The following is an 18,340-nucleotide window of genomic DNA, read 5'->3' on the forward strand; positions in this document are numbered from 1 at the left end:
CGCACGGTTCACACCCATGTCGTTCAAGGGTCAACTGTATACTTGAAATTATGGAAGAGGTGACACTGTTGATAAAGCCGAGTTATAGTCATCATGGAGGGTGAAGCTATTGGCAAAGCAAGGTTTAGGTAATCATAGGGTCCACTAAGAACAAAGAAGACAGATCTTGTGGTGAAGAAAAGTTTAATGAGAGTGTAGTGTTAGTAGCTACAAAGGAACAAAAGATGATCTTTTCTGTTCCACAAAGGTGTGGTGCATATTGTCTGAGGGGGATAGTGAGTAAATGTTGTTTTGGGCAGAGGGTGGTAAGGGCTGGCAGTGAAGGGTGTCAAAGGCAGGGCTGAAAAGTTTGGACCTGGCCCTGCAGGCACTGCGAGCATCACTGCTACAAGGCCTCTGCCCTTGGTCAGTTAAGAAGTCTAGCCAAAGGCAAAGCAGTTTAGGATGTTTGAAATCAAGAGTCTTGGCCTGCCCCACCTGCAGTTCAGCACAAAGAGCCCCAGCCTCTAGGAGACAAGCCATTTGGGTCATTAGTACCAACTCAGCTAATTCTCAAATGTCTGAAGAGCCCCCATCCTTGAATATTAGCGACCACTATAAAAGTGGACCCTTGGCAGCATGGGAACTGTGATTTAGAGGAAAGAGCCTTATCCCAAGAGCAAGGAATACCATCCCTTGCTCTTCCACTAGTTAACATGACCTGGGGCAGCTCCTGTTTATTTGAGTGATGTGTTCTGTAAGGGCTGTAGGATTGTAGAGGGAGATATCCTTATGGCTGGAGCCATTAGGGAAGGCTCCCTGGAGAGCATGGATCTCGAGCTAGGCCATAAGGAAAGGAGAGTGGGTTTAGGTGAAGAGGAGATAAGAAGGCATTCTAGGTGAGAGGGACAGTGTGAACAGGGGAAGCATCCTAGCTTGGCTAGGTGGAGGGAGTATAGAGGGGATAGGGTGCAGGAGCAGCAGGAACGGAGGGTAATAGGCATCTTGTTGTGATGCATAAAGGAATAAGGTACCATTGACAGTTTTTCATTATAAAATCATAATGAAAGCCCAGATGATGTTACAGTAACCCAGGCTTGCATTGCAAAACACTGGACCAAATGGGGTACCTGGTGAAGTGGAAGGAAAGCAGTGAATTTAGGAGACAAGTAGGAAGAAAGATTGATGGGCCCAAGGGACTGCTGCAATATAGAAAGTGGAGGGATTGACATTGGGGGTACAGGGGTGTGGCCTCTGGGTGGGAGGAGTTGCTGCCAGAGCTTCTGCTCTTTTTTGTGGCAGGTTTTTGAAGCTGCATTGGCCTGGGTCAGGTATGACCAGGAGCAGAGGGGGCCCTGCCTGCCCGAGCTGCTGTCCAATATCCGCCTGCCCCTCTGCCGGCCCCAGTTCCTGTCAGACCGAGTACAGCAGGATGACCTGGTGCGTTGCTGCCACAAATGCAGGTGAGCAAAAGTGGACCTGTACAGGACACTGCTGAGGGCCTGGGCAGGGAGGAGGATTTGGCCACCTGTTCCAGCTCAGGAGATGAAGGATTTAGAGTGGTCTGTCTAATTCACGGCCCACAGGTTTCTCTGCCCCCTGTCTAGAACCTGGAAGAGGAAGTGTTAAGAGCCTGAGTCTTACACCTTGTGCAGAAAGGTTGTCCATGTGGGAGCATCAAGGCAGAAGGGGCTTTTCTCCCCTAAATTATCTGAGGATTTTCTGGCATCTTCAGCCACTGAGCTATTTGTGAAGTCAGCAGCTGACTGGGCAGTACAAATGGGACTTCCTGGGGTCTTTGCCCTCTTCAGTAAATATTAGTCAGTGCACTGGCCTCTGGTGGGTGTAGGCTTTTCATCTACAGTGGTGGACAAGGGGAAGATATGTTTACCAGCACGTGAAATGTTTACCTGCAGTACGTCAATGACAACATGGCAGCACAGAGCTACCAAAACAGCGACGACAGCCTTGTAGGAGGATGTTACAAATGTCCATTGTTCGAACTGCTTGTCATATTCACAGTGATGAAATATTTTTTCTCCTTTGCTGACAAGACCTTTCTCACCTGTCTCCTTCACTGCTTGCCCCTGGTTGGGATCAGTTGGTTCGGTGTAGGTGGTGTGTGTCACGAAGGGGTGGAGCTGTGACTGGAGTTAGCTGGGACCCTGCAACTAGTAGTCTCAAGGGTGCTGTTGAGCACTTTTGGAGGAGGTATTGTAGAACCTTTCTAGCACTTATGAGAGGTAAATTAACACCAATTGCTAAACATAGAAACTGGATAAATTTCAATATTCATTTAGAAATTAATTTTATGATGCTGTCCTAAGTATTAAAATACAGGTTATACTTAAATCATTCAAAGTTTGGCATGTTCACACATGTGCACAAAGTATTTGATAGATATTTACACACTGGGAGACACAATTATGGTCTGACTTTGGAGTTTTGGCAGATCTGGGTTCAAATTCTGGCAAGTTTCCCTACTAGCTTTTTTTGGGTGCGTGTGATCCGAACCCTCGGGCGGGAGCGCCGCCGCGCTTCCCAAGCGGCGCACTATCCAGTGCGCCACCGGGCCGGCCCCGTAGAAGGTTCTTTAAGAAGTGGCTTGGACCACAGTGTGGAGGGTGGAATGGAGGGGCAGGCTGGAGCACTTGGCTACTGCTGCTACAGTGCAGGTGAGAGATGATTAATTGTAGGGAGGTGTGAACCATGGTACAGTCATAGAGGTGGAAGGGAGAAGCAAGGTCTGAGTGGCACCAGGATGTGGGCTGCTTGTCTAACCTCCCCAAGTCCAGCCATTTTAGCCACCACCCTGTTTTTCTCTTGCCTGGTGTGTGTCTGTTGGAAGATATTCATTCTAATGACACTAGCCAAGATGGGCTCTGCTCATATTGCCCTTCAATTGTGAGCATGTCTCCATAGCTGTGTATGGTTCCCTAGAACTCACCTGGATTCTTTGAGACCAAATCTTCCAGAAGGCTTCTCCCCCCAGGTTTCCCCTTGCAGTTGGCTCAGGGAGCCAAGCTTGGAAGTACAAAAGTAAGAAGGATATCTCCTGTTCTAGCATCTTGTACCTTATTCCAGGGACCTGGTAGATGAAGCAAAGGACTATCACCTCATGCCAGAGCGCCGGCCCCACCTTCCGGCTTTCAGAACTCGGCCTCGCTGCTGCACATCCATTGCTGGGCTTATCTACGCCGTGGGGGGCCTCAACTCAGCAGGTATCTTGCAGCTCCCCTTTGCAGATCTCCTTCTTGGACTCTGTGGATGAAGAAGCACCAGACGACCTAGGCTGGCCCTTCTGTTTCCTCTCCTTTGTGCTGTCACCAACCTTGTCCCTTTTGGTTTTATGTAATGGTTCTGCAGTTAGAGCATGTCAAGTATTCATACCATTGAATCAGAATATTAGTTCTAAAGAGGCCTTTTAGAAATCCTTGAGGCCTAGCCCCCTTACCATACAGATGAGGAAACTGAGGCCCAGAGAACTTTCACTGTGTTCGCACAAGAAGTTTTTGGCAGAGCAAGGAACAGCGTTTGTGTGTCCTGGTTCCTGAACCAGCACTTTTCCTGTAATATCACATTGGCTATGGCATTTACTCAGCCCTGGATAGGATATGGTCAGAACCCCAGTTCTGTTACTAGGCTGTTCACATTCAGTCATATGGATCTCTCTGGTGTTACACTGTGACAGTGTCTCCAAGACAAGGAAGATTATCCAGGTACACAGGGTCTGCCACTATCATAATATGTTTTACTCTTCATATCCCACCTTCTGTGAAGCACCCACTTGTTTTGCAATCTTCATCTCATACAGTCAGGTTTTCAGGAAAGCTCCATGGGTCCCCTCCTCCGCTGGGGGAGTTAGTGGGTGGTCCTGGCCAGTTTGTTTGTTTGGGGTTTTTTTTGGCAGCTGGCCAGTATAGTATGACCTTGACCTTGGTCAGTTTTGTTTTTAATTGAAGGTTAATGAGAGGTAGGTACTAGTCTGCTGCTTGATAACCTTATGACCTGGAAAAAGTAAGTCCTAAACTCAGTAAACACTGGAGTGTGGCAAGTGCCAAGTGCCCCAAAAACAGCATACAGTAGGGAGAATTATTTTATTTGATCCTTACAAAAACCTGATGAAAAAGGTAGGGTTGGAATTATCCTTCTTTGCCACTATGACTACTGTATATTGAGCACTAAGTATATTCTCAACCATGCTAGGTGCTTTACCTGTTATTTCATTTAATCCTCATGGCAGCTCTGTCATAAAGATTATCTCCATTTTGGAGCTGGCCCGTGGCTCACTTGGGAAAGTGTGGTGCTGATAACACCAAGGCCATGGGTTCGGATCCCTGTATAGGGATGGCCGGTTGGCTCACTTGGGAGAGCATGGTGCTGACAACACCAAGTCAAGGGTTAAGATCCCCTTACTGGTCATCTTTTTTTAAAAAAAAAAGATTATCTCCATTTTGGAGCTGGCCCGTGGCTCACTTGGGAAAGTGTGGTGCTGATAACACCAAGGCCATGGGTTCGGATCCCTGTATAGGGATGGCCGGTTGGCTCACTTGGGAGAGCATGGTGCTGACAACACCAAGTCAAGGGTTAAGATCCCCTTACTGGTCATCTTTTTTTAAAAAAAAAAGATTATCTCCATTTCACATGTGAAATAGAAGATGGGGTCACAAAGCAACTTGCCTAGGGTCATCTGCTAGTAAGTAAAAATCAGCATTGTCACCCATTGGGGAAATAGTGTATCCATTTGCCTGTGTCTTTGGTTTTAAGCAAGTGGAGTATCTTATTGTAACAGAAAACTACCATCTCTAAAAAGTAAATGCCTCCTGTCTGATTTTGATTTTCCTTTAAGAATTTGGTTAGCATTGCTGAAATCTCTTAATGGGCTCTTATGCCTTGAGTAACTCTGTGGGAAGAGCTAATAGAATCAAGTCAAATGTTCCATATAATCATTACCCAATAGCTGTGATCTAAACAAGTGGTCTCATTTGTTTTAATTTGAGTAGCAAATTTTTATGCAGGTGATTCCCTGAATGTGGTGGAAGTATTCGATCCCATCGCCAATCGCTGGCAGAAGTGCCATCCCATGACAACAGCCCGCAGCCGCGTTGGTGTGGCTGTGGTGAACGGGCTTCTCTATGCCATTGGGGGATATGACGGCCAGCTACGGCTGAGCACTGTGGAGGCCTACAACCCAGAGACGGACACATGGACCAGAGTGGGGAGCATGAATAGCAAGAGAAGGTATTCTGGAAGCCACGTGCAGCCCAAACACACACACTGAGCATCTGGGGAACACCATGCTATACAAGCAGGGGCACTTAATAAAGCAAAACACAAGCTTTGGCCTGGGAGTTTTCTGCAGCCAGGCCAGCCATTGCCGGGAGTGAGCCCTCATCTGCTTAAAAGTAAAATACCTGCCTTGTCTTTTGAGGAACTTGGGGAGATGAGACTTGGACATGTGGAAGTTGTATTGTTATTTAAGTGCCAGATAAGGATTGAATATGTGTATTATGGAAGATTCAAGGAGGGAGAGAAACTGAACTGGAACATCTGGAAGATTTCAGGGAAGAGGTGGGATTAAAGTTGAAATTTGAAGAATAAGGAGGATTTAACTTTATTAGTGATAAAGGAAATCCAAGGTGTTTTTCTTTATACTTTCTTTCCCCTGACTCCTGCCACACATGTGCTTTTAATACCCAGGGAGTATACGAACCAAAGCAGTATTTACTTCAGGGTCACAAACATGCCCCCGGACATGAGCACATAGGTATTTGCAAGGTATACCAAGTTTTTATGTCACTTAACACATTCCAGCTACTTGTTTTCTCCAGCACTTGCCAGCTCACATTTTCTGAGTAAGAAGTAGGATTAGAGGACATCTGAGTAGTGCTTGTGTTTAGCTTTCTTAGTGCTGAGGTGTCAGGCGACATCTTTCCTTATGTCAGATGCGTGATGGAGTGTTCACATGCTTAGGCTTGAGGGGTGAGAGGAAAGCAGTCCAAAGCCCCCTACCCATTTAACCAAACAGCTCTGCATTTGTCTCTTTTACATATTGAGATTCCTTGACATATACCTAATTTTGGGGGTCAGAAGAAGTTATGTGAATATTTTTTAAATGGGCAGTTAATATTTTTTAAATGGACCAGTTGCCCCTTAAGGGCCTTTCTGCTTTGTAATTCTGTGATCTAAGTATTTTCTTCAAAGACCCTTTCACTGTCTCTACATGTAAGACAAGTATTTTCTTCAAAGACCCTTTCAGAGTCTCTACATGTAAGATCACATGATTGGGAAAAGGCAATGGTCAAGTGACTGCATGTGTAGTGAAGAAGAGGAGTTAGTATGGAAGTCCTTTGGCACATAAGTGTAGTGGCCATGATACATGTGTTCCATGTTCAGCAGTCAGTATATGGACATGAGCTGGGAAGAATCTGCCTTTGTACCAGTAAGACAGATTCACAAAGGATCAAAGTAGGTTCATTTTGGAAGAAAAAAATATGCATGTAAGATCTGCTGCTCCTAAGAATACTCACAGTGCCTTCCTCCTCCATCTCTACCTTGTGCTTCCCCCTTCTGCTCCTTGTGTACTTTGCAGCTTTCTGTGATCAAGTGACTTATTGTGTAGCTTTTTTGCTTTGACTACAATCAGTTTTTCCTTATATGTCTGCTCTGGGCCGCTTCTTTGCTTTGATGTCACTGGGTTTGGAGTGTTGTCTGGGAGGAAAGTCCTCTGGGTATTCCTTTCCTTCCTTGTGGTTAATGCTCTGTTATTAGTAGCATGGGCCCTGTTCCATTTCATCCCTTTTAAATTATAGGCTACCTTAAAATGTTCTTAGTCACCTCTCTTCTGATACTCCACACAGCTCTCTCTTCTACCAGTTGGTGACATCTCCTTTCTGCCATCTTTCCATTCCTTCTCCAGTGTTCCAGGCTGCTTCCATGGAGCTTTCTTGCACTGGACTTTTCCAGTCCACACTGATCAACATTTTCCCTTATCTCTTCACACTTGTCTTTACCACTTAGTTAATCTCACATAGTTTTGTAGTACCTCTTAATTCATTCTCATTTTGTTTTTGAACACTTGTATTATTACTCAATTTTTTGTTTGTTTTGTGTCTATATCTAGAAGGATAGTAATTGTGTCTAGTGAATTTGTGATTTTCTTACAGTTCTTACCTAAGGCAAGTTCCTCTCCTCTTTTAGGCTGGTTCAGGGGGTCTTTTACCACATCCCTCAGAGGGACATTGTGTGGATCAGTTTGATTTGCTGCATACACTTAAAAGGTGGAAGTAAGGCTGGCATATTTTATTTTCTTGTTTGCTAAACACCCAGATTTGTTTTTAGTCTTCTCCAGCATCGGGTTTGAAAACAGCAGTTTGGGCAGCTTAGCATTTGTGTTTAATATCTCATAAGGCTTTGAGTAGAATGGAAGACTATATGTTATGCCAGACTCCTGGGTTTTTGATATTAGGAGAGCTTGGCATGGTGAGAAGTGGGGGAGTCGGGCATGTGTCATTAAATTTGAGCCATGCGTCTCCCTGGGCAACCTCAAGAAGAGAGCCCAGGCTCCCCAAGCCATGGCTGCCCATCAGTACAATGACTCTGATGATCCTTCCCTCCTTGCAGAGTTCAGTGAAGGTTGATAGTAGCAACAGCTACGCTACCTGACATATTAAGTGCGCAACAAACAGGAGCTGTAGCATCATCCACTAAGACAAATTAGGGGCCTTGCAGGGTCATGCATGTAATGAAAACACATCTGCTAAACTTTATAGTGAATTGGATGGGAAAAATCAAAGGTAACACAACTAATATATACTGAAGACCCATTATGTACAAGATACCACACTAATCACTTTCCAAGTCACACAGATGAAGACCCTTCCCTGTCTTCCAGAAGATCCCCACTTGTTAAGAGGTAGCGGATAGATTACTGGTACCCCATGTCCCAGAACATAAGCACCCTGTGGGCAGGAACTTTGGCTTTCTTACCACTATAAACCTAGTGTCTAGGATGGTGTGCCATGCAGGTAGCTGATGAAAATCTGATGAATGAATGAATGAATGTGATAGTGCTGTAATAAAGAAGCTGCTCTGACAAGTGTGGCATCAGGAGAGAGTAATTCTTGCTGAGAGATCCGTATGGCTTTTTGAGGAGGAGAAAGAGGACTTTGACCTGAGCCTTAAAGGTAAATTAGACCCTCAATATGGCAGGGTGGCAGGTGACCATTTCAGACAGATCAGGGACTGAGAAGAGTGGGGAGGAGAGGTAACCTAGGAGAGAGGGGTGGGGGGCAGGAGGAACCACAGGGCAGCTTCTGTCGCTTCAATTTTATACCTTTACTTAGTCACATACCTGAGATTTAGGTTCGTTCCAGAAAGAGGCATCTGGTAGGTGTTTATTTCTCAGTGGGCACGAGAGGCCACCCCAGGAAGTCTGAGGCTCATCTGGAATGACATCTCTGTCTATTTCAGTGCCATGGGGACAGTCGTGTTGGATGGGCAGATCTATGTCTGTGGGGGCTATGATGGCAACTCTTCCCTCAATTCTGTGGAGACCTACTCACCTGAGACGGACAAGTAAGAACTGCAGCTCCGTGGGGTAACTGGAGCTTATTAAACAGTATAAAAAGTTAGAACTGCAGTTTGTATTTAAGCTTCTTGAGGGTGGAGAATGACTTACATTTTTTACTCCTATAGTACATTGCATATAACAGGTATTTAATAACCCTTGGTTAATTGAATAAATGATTAAATAAATTTTTTAAACAAATAGTCTACATAGACACTTGGAAGCATTTTTTAATGATCTGTACCTCTTAGCTAAATCAGCCTGTTTTAATGGAAATTCAGCCAAAAGAGGATAAGAAGTAGATGAAGAGCATGTTCCAAAGTGGGTAGGATATGATTTGGAAAAAGGAAAAAAAAAAAGTTATATGGTCACCTGAGCTTGGGAAATGTTGACGTCTGTATCACCAGAGTTCTTGTCTTTCCATAATACATATTAACATTTTAAAGGCTCTGAAAACTTCTGCAGTAAAGAACCCTATTTAACTTTGTGTTTTATATGACACTTACCACCTTCTTGTGGGATTATTTATGGAACACTTGGGAAAACACTAACAAGGTTAGTCAGAATTTTTTGTTTCAATATTTGAATCCTCTTATATTATGTAATAAAATACAAGCAAATTAATTGAATGGACTCATCAGGATGCTTTTAAACCAATATTCTGTTCATTTAAACAACTTACTATGTATCGGGCAGCAAGCTGGGTGTCCAAGATCCTGTAAACAGCACACAAGTGTGTTGAAGTCACAGGTGCATCGTGATTATCTTACTACCCTGGTGCCTGCATCAGGTGCTCACAGGCACAGAGTGGGGAGTGTCTTCATCTTCTCCAGGGTTGTGAGGAGAGGCAGTGTGGCAGGGATGTCTTCTGAGGTGAGCACCCAACATGGATAGACAGTGGGAGATGCTCATCATAGGCAGGGAGACAGCAAGGAAAGAGGCTCAGAAAAGAAAGTGCTCACTGTGATCCAGGACAGCACTTATCATCTAGTGGGCTGGAGCACAGTGTGAAAGGGGGATGGAGTGGGCATGGATGGTGTGTCACAGGGTGTTGCTGGAAGGTGGATGAGGACCAAAGGTAAAGAACCACATTAAGGAGTTTGGAATCTGCTATACAGGAGACAGTGAGAAGCCACTGAAGGGACGTGGTGCGACATGGTGCAGCCACTGGAGGAGCAGTTCCTCTGGCTGCATGGGGTCAGGATGGGAATGGTCTGAAAGCTGGGCCACCAGTACAGAGACTGTTGTGGTGGTGCAGGTGAGAGGCTGGAGCTGCAGTGGTAGTGGGGATGGGAACAAGCAATGCCTAGGAGGTCAACCACCCGGGACTTGGGGACCACAGGTATGTTGAGGGTTAGGAAGAGGAAGCCAAAAAAACTACTGAGTTTTGTAAAAACAGCAACTGGATAGCTACTGGTCCCATTAACAACACCAGGGAGTGCAGGGAGAAGCAGATCTGTAGTCAGAGAGGTTTGTTTGAGACCTGCTGATTTTAAGTGCCATGTTGATGAGCAGAGAAGATAGGCTGTGGGTCTGAAGCTTGGGTGACAGGCAGCAGCCATAGACAGCCATCAGCAGAGGTGGTGGGAGAGATGAAAAGAGGCAGGAAGATTGCCCAGATGAGAGGGGACACAGCACATTTCACCCTGCTAAGCTGTCTTGGGAGGATGGGAACACCAATTCTCATGCTTTCTTTCCTATTTTTAATCTTTCCTGCAGGTGGACGGTGGTGACCCCAATGAGCTCCAATCGCAGTGCTGCTGGGGTTACTGTCTTTGAGGGTAGGATATATGTGTCAGGCGGCCACGACGGTTTGCAGATCTTCAACAGTGTGAGTCTGGGCTCCTCCTGAGCTAAGGACATCTACTCCTTCCGTGTTTGAGAGTTATTTTGGAAGACAGTTTTTTGAAAAAACCTTAGCCATGTCATTGCTGGACAAAGCATCATTTAGTGAGATTTCAGACCATCTAGTGCATTCTCTGAAATTCTTATCTTCTGGAGGTTGAGAGCCACTGTACCCAAGGAGGGGTAAGGTATAGTCACCCCTGTTGCTGCTGCCACCAGTGTCTGTTCAGTTGTCTATCGAAGGTTGCATTAGATGTTGTGAAATTCCTGCCCAAAGTGAACTCAGTTACACGCCAAGTGTGCATTTGCTAACACTTGTATTCTTCAGGTAATCTGTCTGAAATTGCATTTATCCTTCTTTAAAAAGCTCAAGAGCCAGTTAGCAATGGTTCTATAGTCAGTCAGTGCTGTGGTGGAAAGCACTCTGGACAGATTATAGGAGTTGCAGCTCTCATCCCAGCTCTGTTACCACTTAGCAGTGCATCCTTGGGAAAATCCTTGATTTGTTTCCTTAGATGTAAACAGAAAGGGTCAGATTAGTGATCTCCCTCTGCCCCTATAAGCCCAAGAACAGTTGTGCAGCTGTGGAGACAGCATCAGAGCCAGACCACACACTGGCTGGCAGAGCTCCTCATCCACAGGCCTCCCACTGGGGTCTGCCACCATGTGGGCCACTGTGACCTACAAGGTCACCCTGTGCCTAAGCTTTGGCTCTGACTTGTACCTGTGCCCCTCTCCTTGCTGCAGGTGGAGCACTACAACCACCACACGGCCACCTGGCATGCAGCAGCCGGTATGCTGAACAAGCGCTGCCGGCATGGCGCTGCCTCCCTGGGAAGCAAGATGTTTGTCTGTGGGGGCTATGATGGCTCTGGCTTCCTCAGCATCGCCGAGATGTACAGCTCTGTGGCAGACCAGTGGTGCCTGATAGTGCCCATGCTCACACGCCGGAGTCGGGTCTCCCTTGTGGCCAGCTGTGGGCGCCTATATGCCGTGGGGGGCTACGATGGACAGTCAAACCTAAGCTCAGTGGAGATGTATGACCCAGAGACAGACCGCTGGACATTTATGGCCCCCATGGCATGCCATGAGGGAGGGGTTGGTGTGGGTTGCATCCCTCTCCTCACCATCTAAAGCAGAGAGTAGGATGTGGTGGGGCAGGGATCTGGTACAAATATAGGCGCTTCCTTCCAGGAACAGTCCCTCTCAGGAGAGGCAGTGGACCAGAAGATGGGGTGAGATGTGAGCTTGCCGGAGGTACAGTTTTCCCAGGTGCTTAAATCCTCCTCACTGTGCTGCCCTTGTGACTTTCAGGCCTAGGTCATCAAGATGCACAGCACAGGACAGAAGCACCTCTGGGTCCCACAGCTGGTGACACAGAATTACTTTGCTGGTCCACACGAACACAGACTCCATCTAAGCCCAGCTCCCCACCACCACAGCTCTGTGGGCTGCCCATTTGCAGAAGGCCTTCCATCTAACACTCCTTCTGCCTGCTTGTTCTCCAGCCATGTGGTGACCAGTTTGCCATGGGGAGGCTACAGTGGTCAAGCATGTTGGAAACTGTGGGGTATAGCTGGGAGAGAAAGGACGCACTCCAAGTGTCTTCCTGCCTGTGGTGATGCAGCTACAGCAAAATGCTGGTGGCACACAAGCACTCCTTCCATTGTAGGGCACAAAGGATTTTGTCCTCATCACTGGGTAAGCAGGGAGAACAGATGTTTTTCCCATGTCTAATTTTGGGATTTCAGTGAGGTCTTTTTCATCTTGTCCAGGAGAAGCAAGAAAAAAAGATACATGAAAGAAGCTGAAGGAAATTTAAACAAAGAAACACTTGAAACTGGAAAGAAAAATACTTTTTTTAAGTGAACATAGTCTGCAGAAAGAAGAAAGCGTAAAAAACAGCAAATATGTGTTTAAATGGAAAACCGTCAAACAGGAGAAAGGCGGTATCCACTCCCACATTCGGATCCCAGGGTCCTAAGGCTTCACAGAGCACTTGGGGTTCTATCTAAGCCCCAGCATGTCTGGAATCAGTGCACTCTCAACTGGTCCTGTAGCAGGGTGCTCATGGGATTTGTCTTCACACACACCATCAGAGGACTTTTTTAATTATAGGCTTAGTGAGTCGGCTGAATTACTGCCACTCTTCTAGATAGGAGCTCCTAGCAGTCATTGGAGGCTCCAGATGCCCCCAGTGATTATCTCCCACTGCCACTGTGGCGCTCATTCAGATGCCCTACTCCCACTTACATTCCTTCTTTTTTTGACCAGCAGGAAATAGCAGATCTGGCCAGATTCCCACTTGCCCATCTATCATTCTTGGATAATTTTCCTCACTGTCATCCTTCTGGGGCACACTGAGCATTTGTACCTCTAGAACCTAACCAGGGCTTGCTCCTTCTACCAGCCATGGGCTGCCTTGGTTTGGTAACCTTGTCTGCCCTGCCATTCAACTGCTTCTCCATCCACTTGCCAATTCCAGGGGTCTGATCTTTCTCCAGCCCTTGGCAGACCGACCAGCAAAGTGGACCTTTACATTCAAGCAAAGCTGGTTTTATGACATTGAGCTGAAGGCTAAAAGAATCTTGCTGCTGCAAAGAACAAATTTTATATTTCTTCCTCTCATCTTGGCAAATGACCTCTTGAAGAGACTCTAGACTCCTTCCTCCTTCTCCCAGGATGGGACCTTAATGTAGCACAGCGGGACCCAAAGAGGAGGACATTTTCTATTACCAGTGCACTGGGCAGTGGGGCTGTCCTTCAACTGCTGCTGCCAAAATCTGATTTTTAAAAATTCTAACAGAGACTAAAAGGATATAATTCCTTTAACCTAAGACTGGGTTTTAGGGTCCCAGTCTCCACCTGGTTGGCTTCCTGTCTGTCCTTTGCTCCCTGCCTGGGGTGGCCTAGAAGCCTATTGAGAAGGCACAGTGTGGAGCCTGGGGCATCTTCCCCACCCTAGGACCGTCAGGCTTAGTAGTGTGTGCAATCGCCATGTATTCAGAGGGAAGTACCTCTGTTACCTAAAACTTAGGAGCTGGGCCTCTGCTATAAGCACTTGAAAACAATGTTTTTATTTTAAAAGACTCAACAATCTGGTATCTGATATAATTTAACCTGGGCTCATGGTAGAGCTCCAGCATTTCTCACTCCCTCCAGTTTGCCTACAGAGGTAGACTGGGAAAGATGTTGGGGTCTGCATTTCCTATTTGAGAGGAGTGTATCAGTGCTCATCTTATAAGCCCCTTTCTATTGTGAATTTGAAGTAGCACCTGATGAGCCTGGATTGTGAAGTTATTAAGAATCAGACAGTGGGCTACTGAGTGGGCTTACTGGGTCCTTAAGATACTGGCCCAGATTTTGTCATTGGGAATGATAGATCATTTTCCCATGGTCTGCTGCTCTTGTAATGGCCTTTCTGAGTCCACTCCCACCTCCTGGTGTAGAAGTTACAGTGCTGCACCTAAGGTCAGTGTTTCTAAGTAACAGCAAACCAGTGCTTTCATCTGGGCTCCGAGCACAAATGAGCAAACACCAACATTTTCACACTCTCCCCAGTTGGTTTCTCAGTCTGATGATTGGGTGTTTGCAAGTGGCTGGTCTGGCTCTTTGGTGTTGAAGTCTTTCCAGTAGCACCAGGTAAAGAAGAGGCATCACTCAAGGATATTGTGAAAAGGATGTAACACAGAGTTAGGACACACATTCTGCTCAGTGAGCCTTGGGGTCTAGCCCAACTCTGAGCATAGCACTGTGGCATTCACTGTCCTTGGGCATTTCACCTTTTTGGATAGCATGTCTCTTCTGGATTTCATCTGAGATCACAGCCAGATGGGAGCTGAACACTAGCCTCTTGACTTGACCACAGAGATGTGACTAGGTAGAAATTCTGCCCCCACCCCCTGAAATTTATTGATTCCCAGAATATCTTATTTTCTTTTATTTATAGAATGCATGTCTTTTGTGTTAAGAAACCAAAGAGAAATAAAGTACACTCCTAATAGCTCTTGCTCTTTCCTAATTTATTTTTTAAATATTAGAAATAAGTCACATTTTTATTATGGTTCAGTGAAAAAATATGTTGGACAAAGCAGGAATATTCCTGTGAAAATAAGGGAAAAGCCAGATGTACAACAAAAGCAGTCTTTGGAGAGAAATGTGTATTTTATTTTATAAGAATCAGTTCTGGTGAAAAATATGCAAAGACTTCATTTGCTCCTGTCTGGATTGCCACTGCTCTCATATTTCCCCTTTTCTTCTCTAGTCCAGAGCTGTTTTAACTTTGGTGCACATAAAAGCTGCTGGAAATTTTTTAAACCACAGGTTCAATTCCTAGGTTCCTCCCCAGAGACAGATTCCCTAGACTTGGGTGCAGCTCAGCTCTGTGGTGTAGGCAGATTTCCTTGGTGGCTTGTATGCTCATCAATGTGTGAGAACTGGACTCTTTAGTTTCCACCTCCCCAAACACAGTCCTGTTCCAGATCTGCCTTCCTAAGATTATACCCTGGTTACTGTGGTTGTGGATGTGGGGAAACTCTTCAATCACAATTTTCCATAAGTCCGCTTGTGGTCAGTCTCATCCATTGGGTAATGATTATACTCTTGTATGGCAACTTTATTTTTTCAGTTTTGGGGAGGTACCTCACTCCATGCACAACCCAGCACTACATGTTTCACACATAAACACTCTATTGATTCTCAGTTGGTCCCCTCAGTAATCCCCACAGAGTAGGTAGCATAGCTCATTTTAGCGTAAGGAAATTGCCTCAGAAGGGCCCAGTAACCAACTCTACTCATCAGCTAACTGGTGGTATTGTCAAGAATTGAGACCAGGTCTCCATGCTAACAGTCCAGTTTGCCTAAGAGGAGCAGTGGCTTCAACCTACGAAGTAGCTGATCCATCCAGCCTGGTGTGTGGAGGTCCGTCTGCTGCTCAGTGCTGTGATGGACCTTAGAGAAGCAGACTGGGCAGTGAGGGGAGTATTGATTGTAGAAGCGGGTGCCTTTTTGCTAAAAAAAAAAAAAAAAACCATTATCTGTGAGCTCTGCACTATGGGAGAAAGGTCAGATGCTTCTAAGGTAATAACAGCCCTTTCTATGTAACCTATACCCCCTCGGTCAGAACCAAGAGCTCCACGAGTGAAGAGTGGACTGGTAGACACGTTATTTCTTTTTTTTTTTTTTTCTTTTTTGTTTTTGTTCTTTGGACTCCTCTCCCCTCATGACTAGCAGCAGAGCCCACTCCTCTACACCTCAAAGTCCAACGCTACTGGTTTTTACTGCTGTTCACATTACACAACCAAAAAATTATATGGGAATTTCATGGTTTTCATAGGAATTAACCCAGGCTTACTGTTCCCAGTTCATTTCTTGTGGTACACAGATGTTTTTCTCTTTACCAGGGCTCAGTTCCCTATTGAATTCTCTTTTTCTAGTTTTGCAGCTCATGTTAAAAACTAAATTCCATAACGTGGCATAGAAGGCCGCTGTGATATAGCAGTTCTTTCCACTCAGCCTCCCTGAAACAGTCCTTCAGGTTCTCAGATGTCACTGCCTTCAGGAAAGCATCTCTGGTCAGCCTAGTGCCCCTCCTCTGTGCTTTCCCCTAGGTGTATTCTGTCATGGCAATGGCCTATTTGCTCATCTGTTTTACCTACTAGCTGGTAAGCTCCTGGAGACCATCCATTATTGCCATGTACCCAGCACTGGGCACCAAGAAGAAGCTCAACAACTGTTTCTTGAGAAACTTAAGGACAGGCAGATATCTCCACACTCAAAGGTCTCCTAATCACACTTCCCTAGTCTTCCTCCCTTTCACATCACTGACGTTTTAATTGTTTTATTGAGGTATAATTTACATACTTTAGGAGCTGGCCAGTTAACTCAGTTGGTTAGAGCATGGTGGTGTAACACCAAGGTCAAAGGTTCGGATCCCTATACCAGCCAGCCACCACTACCAAAAGAAAAAAAAATTACATACTTTAAAATTCATCCATTTTAAGTGTCCAATGACACTTTTTAAATGTTTTTTAGTAAACATACAGAGTTGTGCAATTCAGTGATTTTTAGTAAACAAACAGTTATGCAACTGTTACTACCATCCCATTTTAAAATATTTTCATCACTCCAAAAAGTTCCCTCAGTTAATCCCATTTGCAGTAGTTCTCTGTTTCATCCCCATCCTCAGGCAACCAGTATTTTACTCTCTGTCTCTATAGATTTTCCTATTCTGGACATTTCATATAAATGGAATCATATAATATGTGGTCTTTTGTGTCTGGCTTCCTACTTTAGAATAATGTTTTTGAGGTTCATTCATGTGGTAGAGTGTATCAGTAGTTTGTTCCTTTTACATATTGTTTTTGAATTGTATTCCACTGTATAGGTATACCACATGGTGTTGTTTACCAATTGATGGATATTTAGACTGTTTCCAACTTGGGGCTATTATGAATAATACTACTATGAACATTCAGGTCTAAGTCTTTGTGGACATGTATTTTCATTCCTATTGGGGAGATTACTAGGAGTGGAATGGCTGAGTCTTATGGTAAGTTTATGTTTAACTTTTAAAGAAACTGCCAAGCTTTTCCAAAGTGACTGTAATGTTTTACATTTCTATTAGCGATGTATAAGGGTTCATGTTTCTCCACATCCTGGCCAACACTTGGACTTGTCTCTCTCTTTTATTATAGCAATTCTAGGGCTGACCAGTTAGCTCAGTTGATTAGAGCATCGTGCTGATATTATAGCAATTCTAGTGGGTGAAAACTGGCATCTCATTGTGGTTTTAGTTTACATTTCTCTAACAACTGATGATTTTGAGCATGTTTGCCATGTGTATGTCTTTAGTAAAATATCTAGGCAAATCTTGGCCATTTTTTAATTGGGTCACATGTCTTATTAATGAATTGTAAGAATTCTTTATGTATTCTGGATACAAATTTTTTTTATCAGATATAGGAGGGTACTTCAGAGAGTTCCTAGAAAAATAGAATTGAAAGATAATAATATTTTCATGAGCTTTTTGAAGTACCCTTATATGCTCATATGATTTGCACATATTTTCTCCCAGTTTTAGTGGTGTCTTTTGAATTGTATAAGTTTTTATTTATCTTTTAAATTTTATACCAGATTTAAAAGTTATTTATATACCACCATTATAATATTACAAGATTCTGTGTTTGTTTATATATTTACCTTTACAAAGAGCTTTATATTTTTATATGCTTTCATTTTGATGTCTAGCATTCTTTTTTTTTTTTTTTTTTTTTTTCCCTTTTTGTCTTTTTTACTGACCGGTAACAGGATTGCAACCCTCTGTGTCGCGCCCGCACCGCGCTCAGCCAGTGAGCGGGAACCGGTCTCCACAACACACTCAGCCAGTGAGCAGGAGCCGGTCTCCACATGGGATCTGAACCCTCGGCAGGAGCGCCGCCGCACTCCCAAGCGGCGCACTCTCCAGTGCGCCACCGGGCCGGCCCGTGTCTAGCATTCTTTTATTTCAACTTGAACTCCTAGCATATCTCATAAGGCAGGTTAGTAGTGATGAATTTCTTCAGCTTTCGTTTATCTGGGAAGGTTTTTATTTCTCATTCGTTTTTGAAGGACAGTTGTTTTGTTTTAAGTTCATGGAAAGATACATATTGCCCTTTAATTCTATTTTTCCACAAACTTTTTTTTTTTTTTTTGCAGTTGGCTGGTACAAGGAACCAAAGCCTTGACCTTGGTGTTATAAGGCTGTACTCTAACCATCTGAGCTAACTGGACAGCCTGAATTGTAGGTTTTTAACTCTGATGAAGGTGTTTATCAATTATTTCTTTTATAGATCATGCTTTTGATGTCATATCTTAAGAACTTGTTGAAGTTTTATAGTTTTCTTTATTTTTTTTTTTTTAAGAGATGACCGGTAAGGGGATCTTAACCCTTGGCCTTAGTGTTATCAG

General features: G+C 44.6%; 1 protein-coding gene across 1 annotated transcript in view; it reads left to right on the forward strand.

The window, feature by feature from the left end:
* The window catches only part of KLHL18 (kelch-like family member 18), a 67,415-nt gene extending 53,019 nt beyond the window's left edge, over positions 1–14,396 (forward strand). Inside the window, exons 5-10 of the mRNA XM_008572132.1 lie at positions 1,282–1,442; positions 3,064–3,200; positions 4,998–5,220; positions 8,452–8,556; positions 10,268–10,379; positions 11,141–14,396. Of these exons, the coding sequence (XP_008570354.1) occupies positions 1,282–1,442; positions 3,064–3,200; positions 4,998–5,220; positions 8,452–8,556; positions 10,268–10,379; positions 11,141–11,527 (1,125 nt within the window). The 3' untranslated portion in view covers positions 11,528–14,396. The remainder of the gene's footprint in view (positions 1–1,281; positions 1,443–3,063; positions 3,201–4,997; positions 5,221–8,451; positions 8,557–10,267; positions 10,380–11,140) is intronic.
* Positions 14,397–18,340: the final 3,944 nt, after the last annotated feature.

This window comes from Galeopterus variegatus, unplaced genomic scaffold, assembly GCF_000696425.1.
Source record: "Galeopterus variegatus unplaced genomic scaffold, G_variegatus-3.0.2 Scaffold757, whole genome shotgun sequence".
Taxonomy (NCBI): domain Eukaryota; kingdom Metazoa; phylum Chordata; class Mammalia; order Dermoptera; family Cynocephalidae; genus Galeopterus; species Galeopterus variegatus.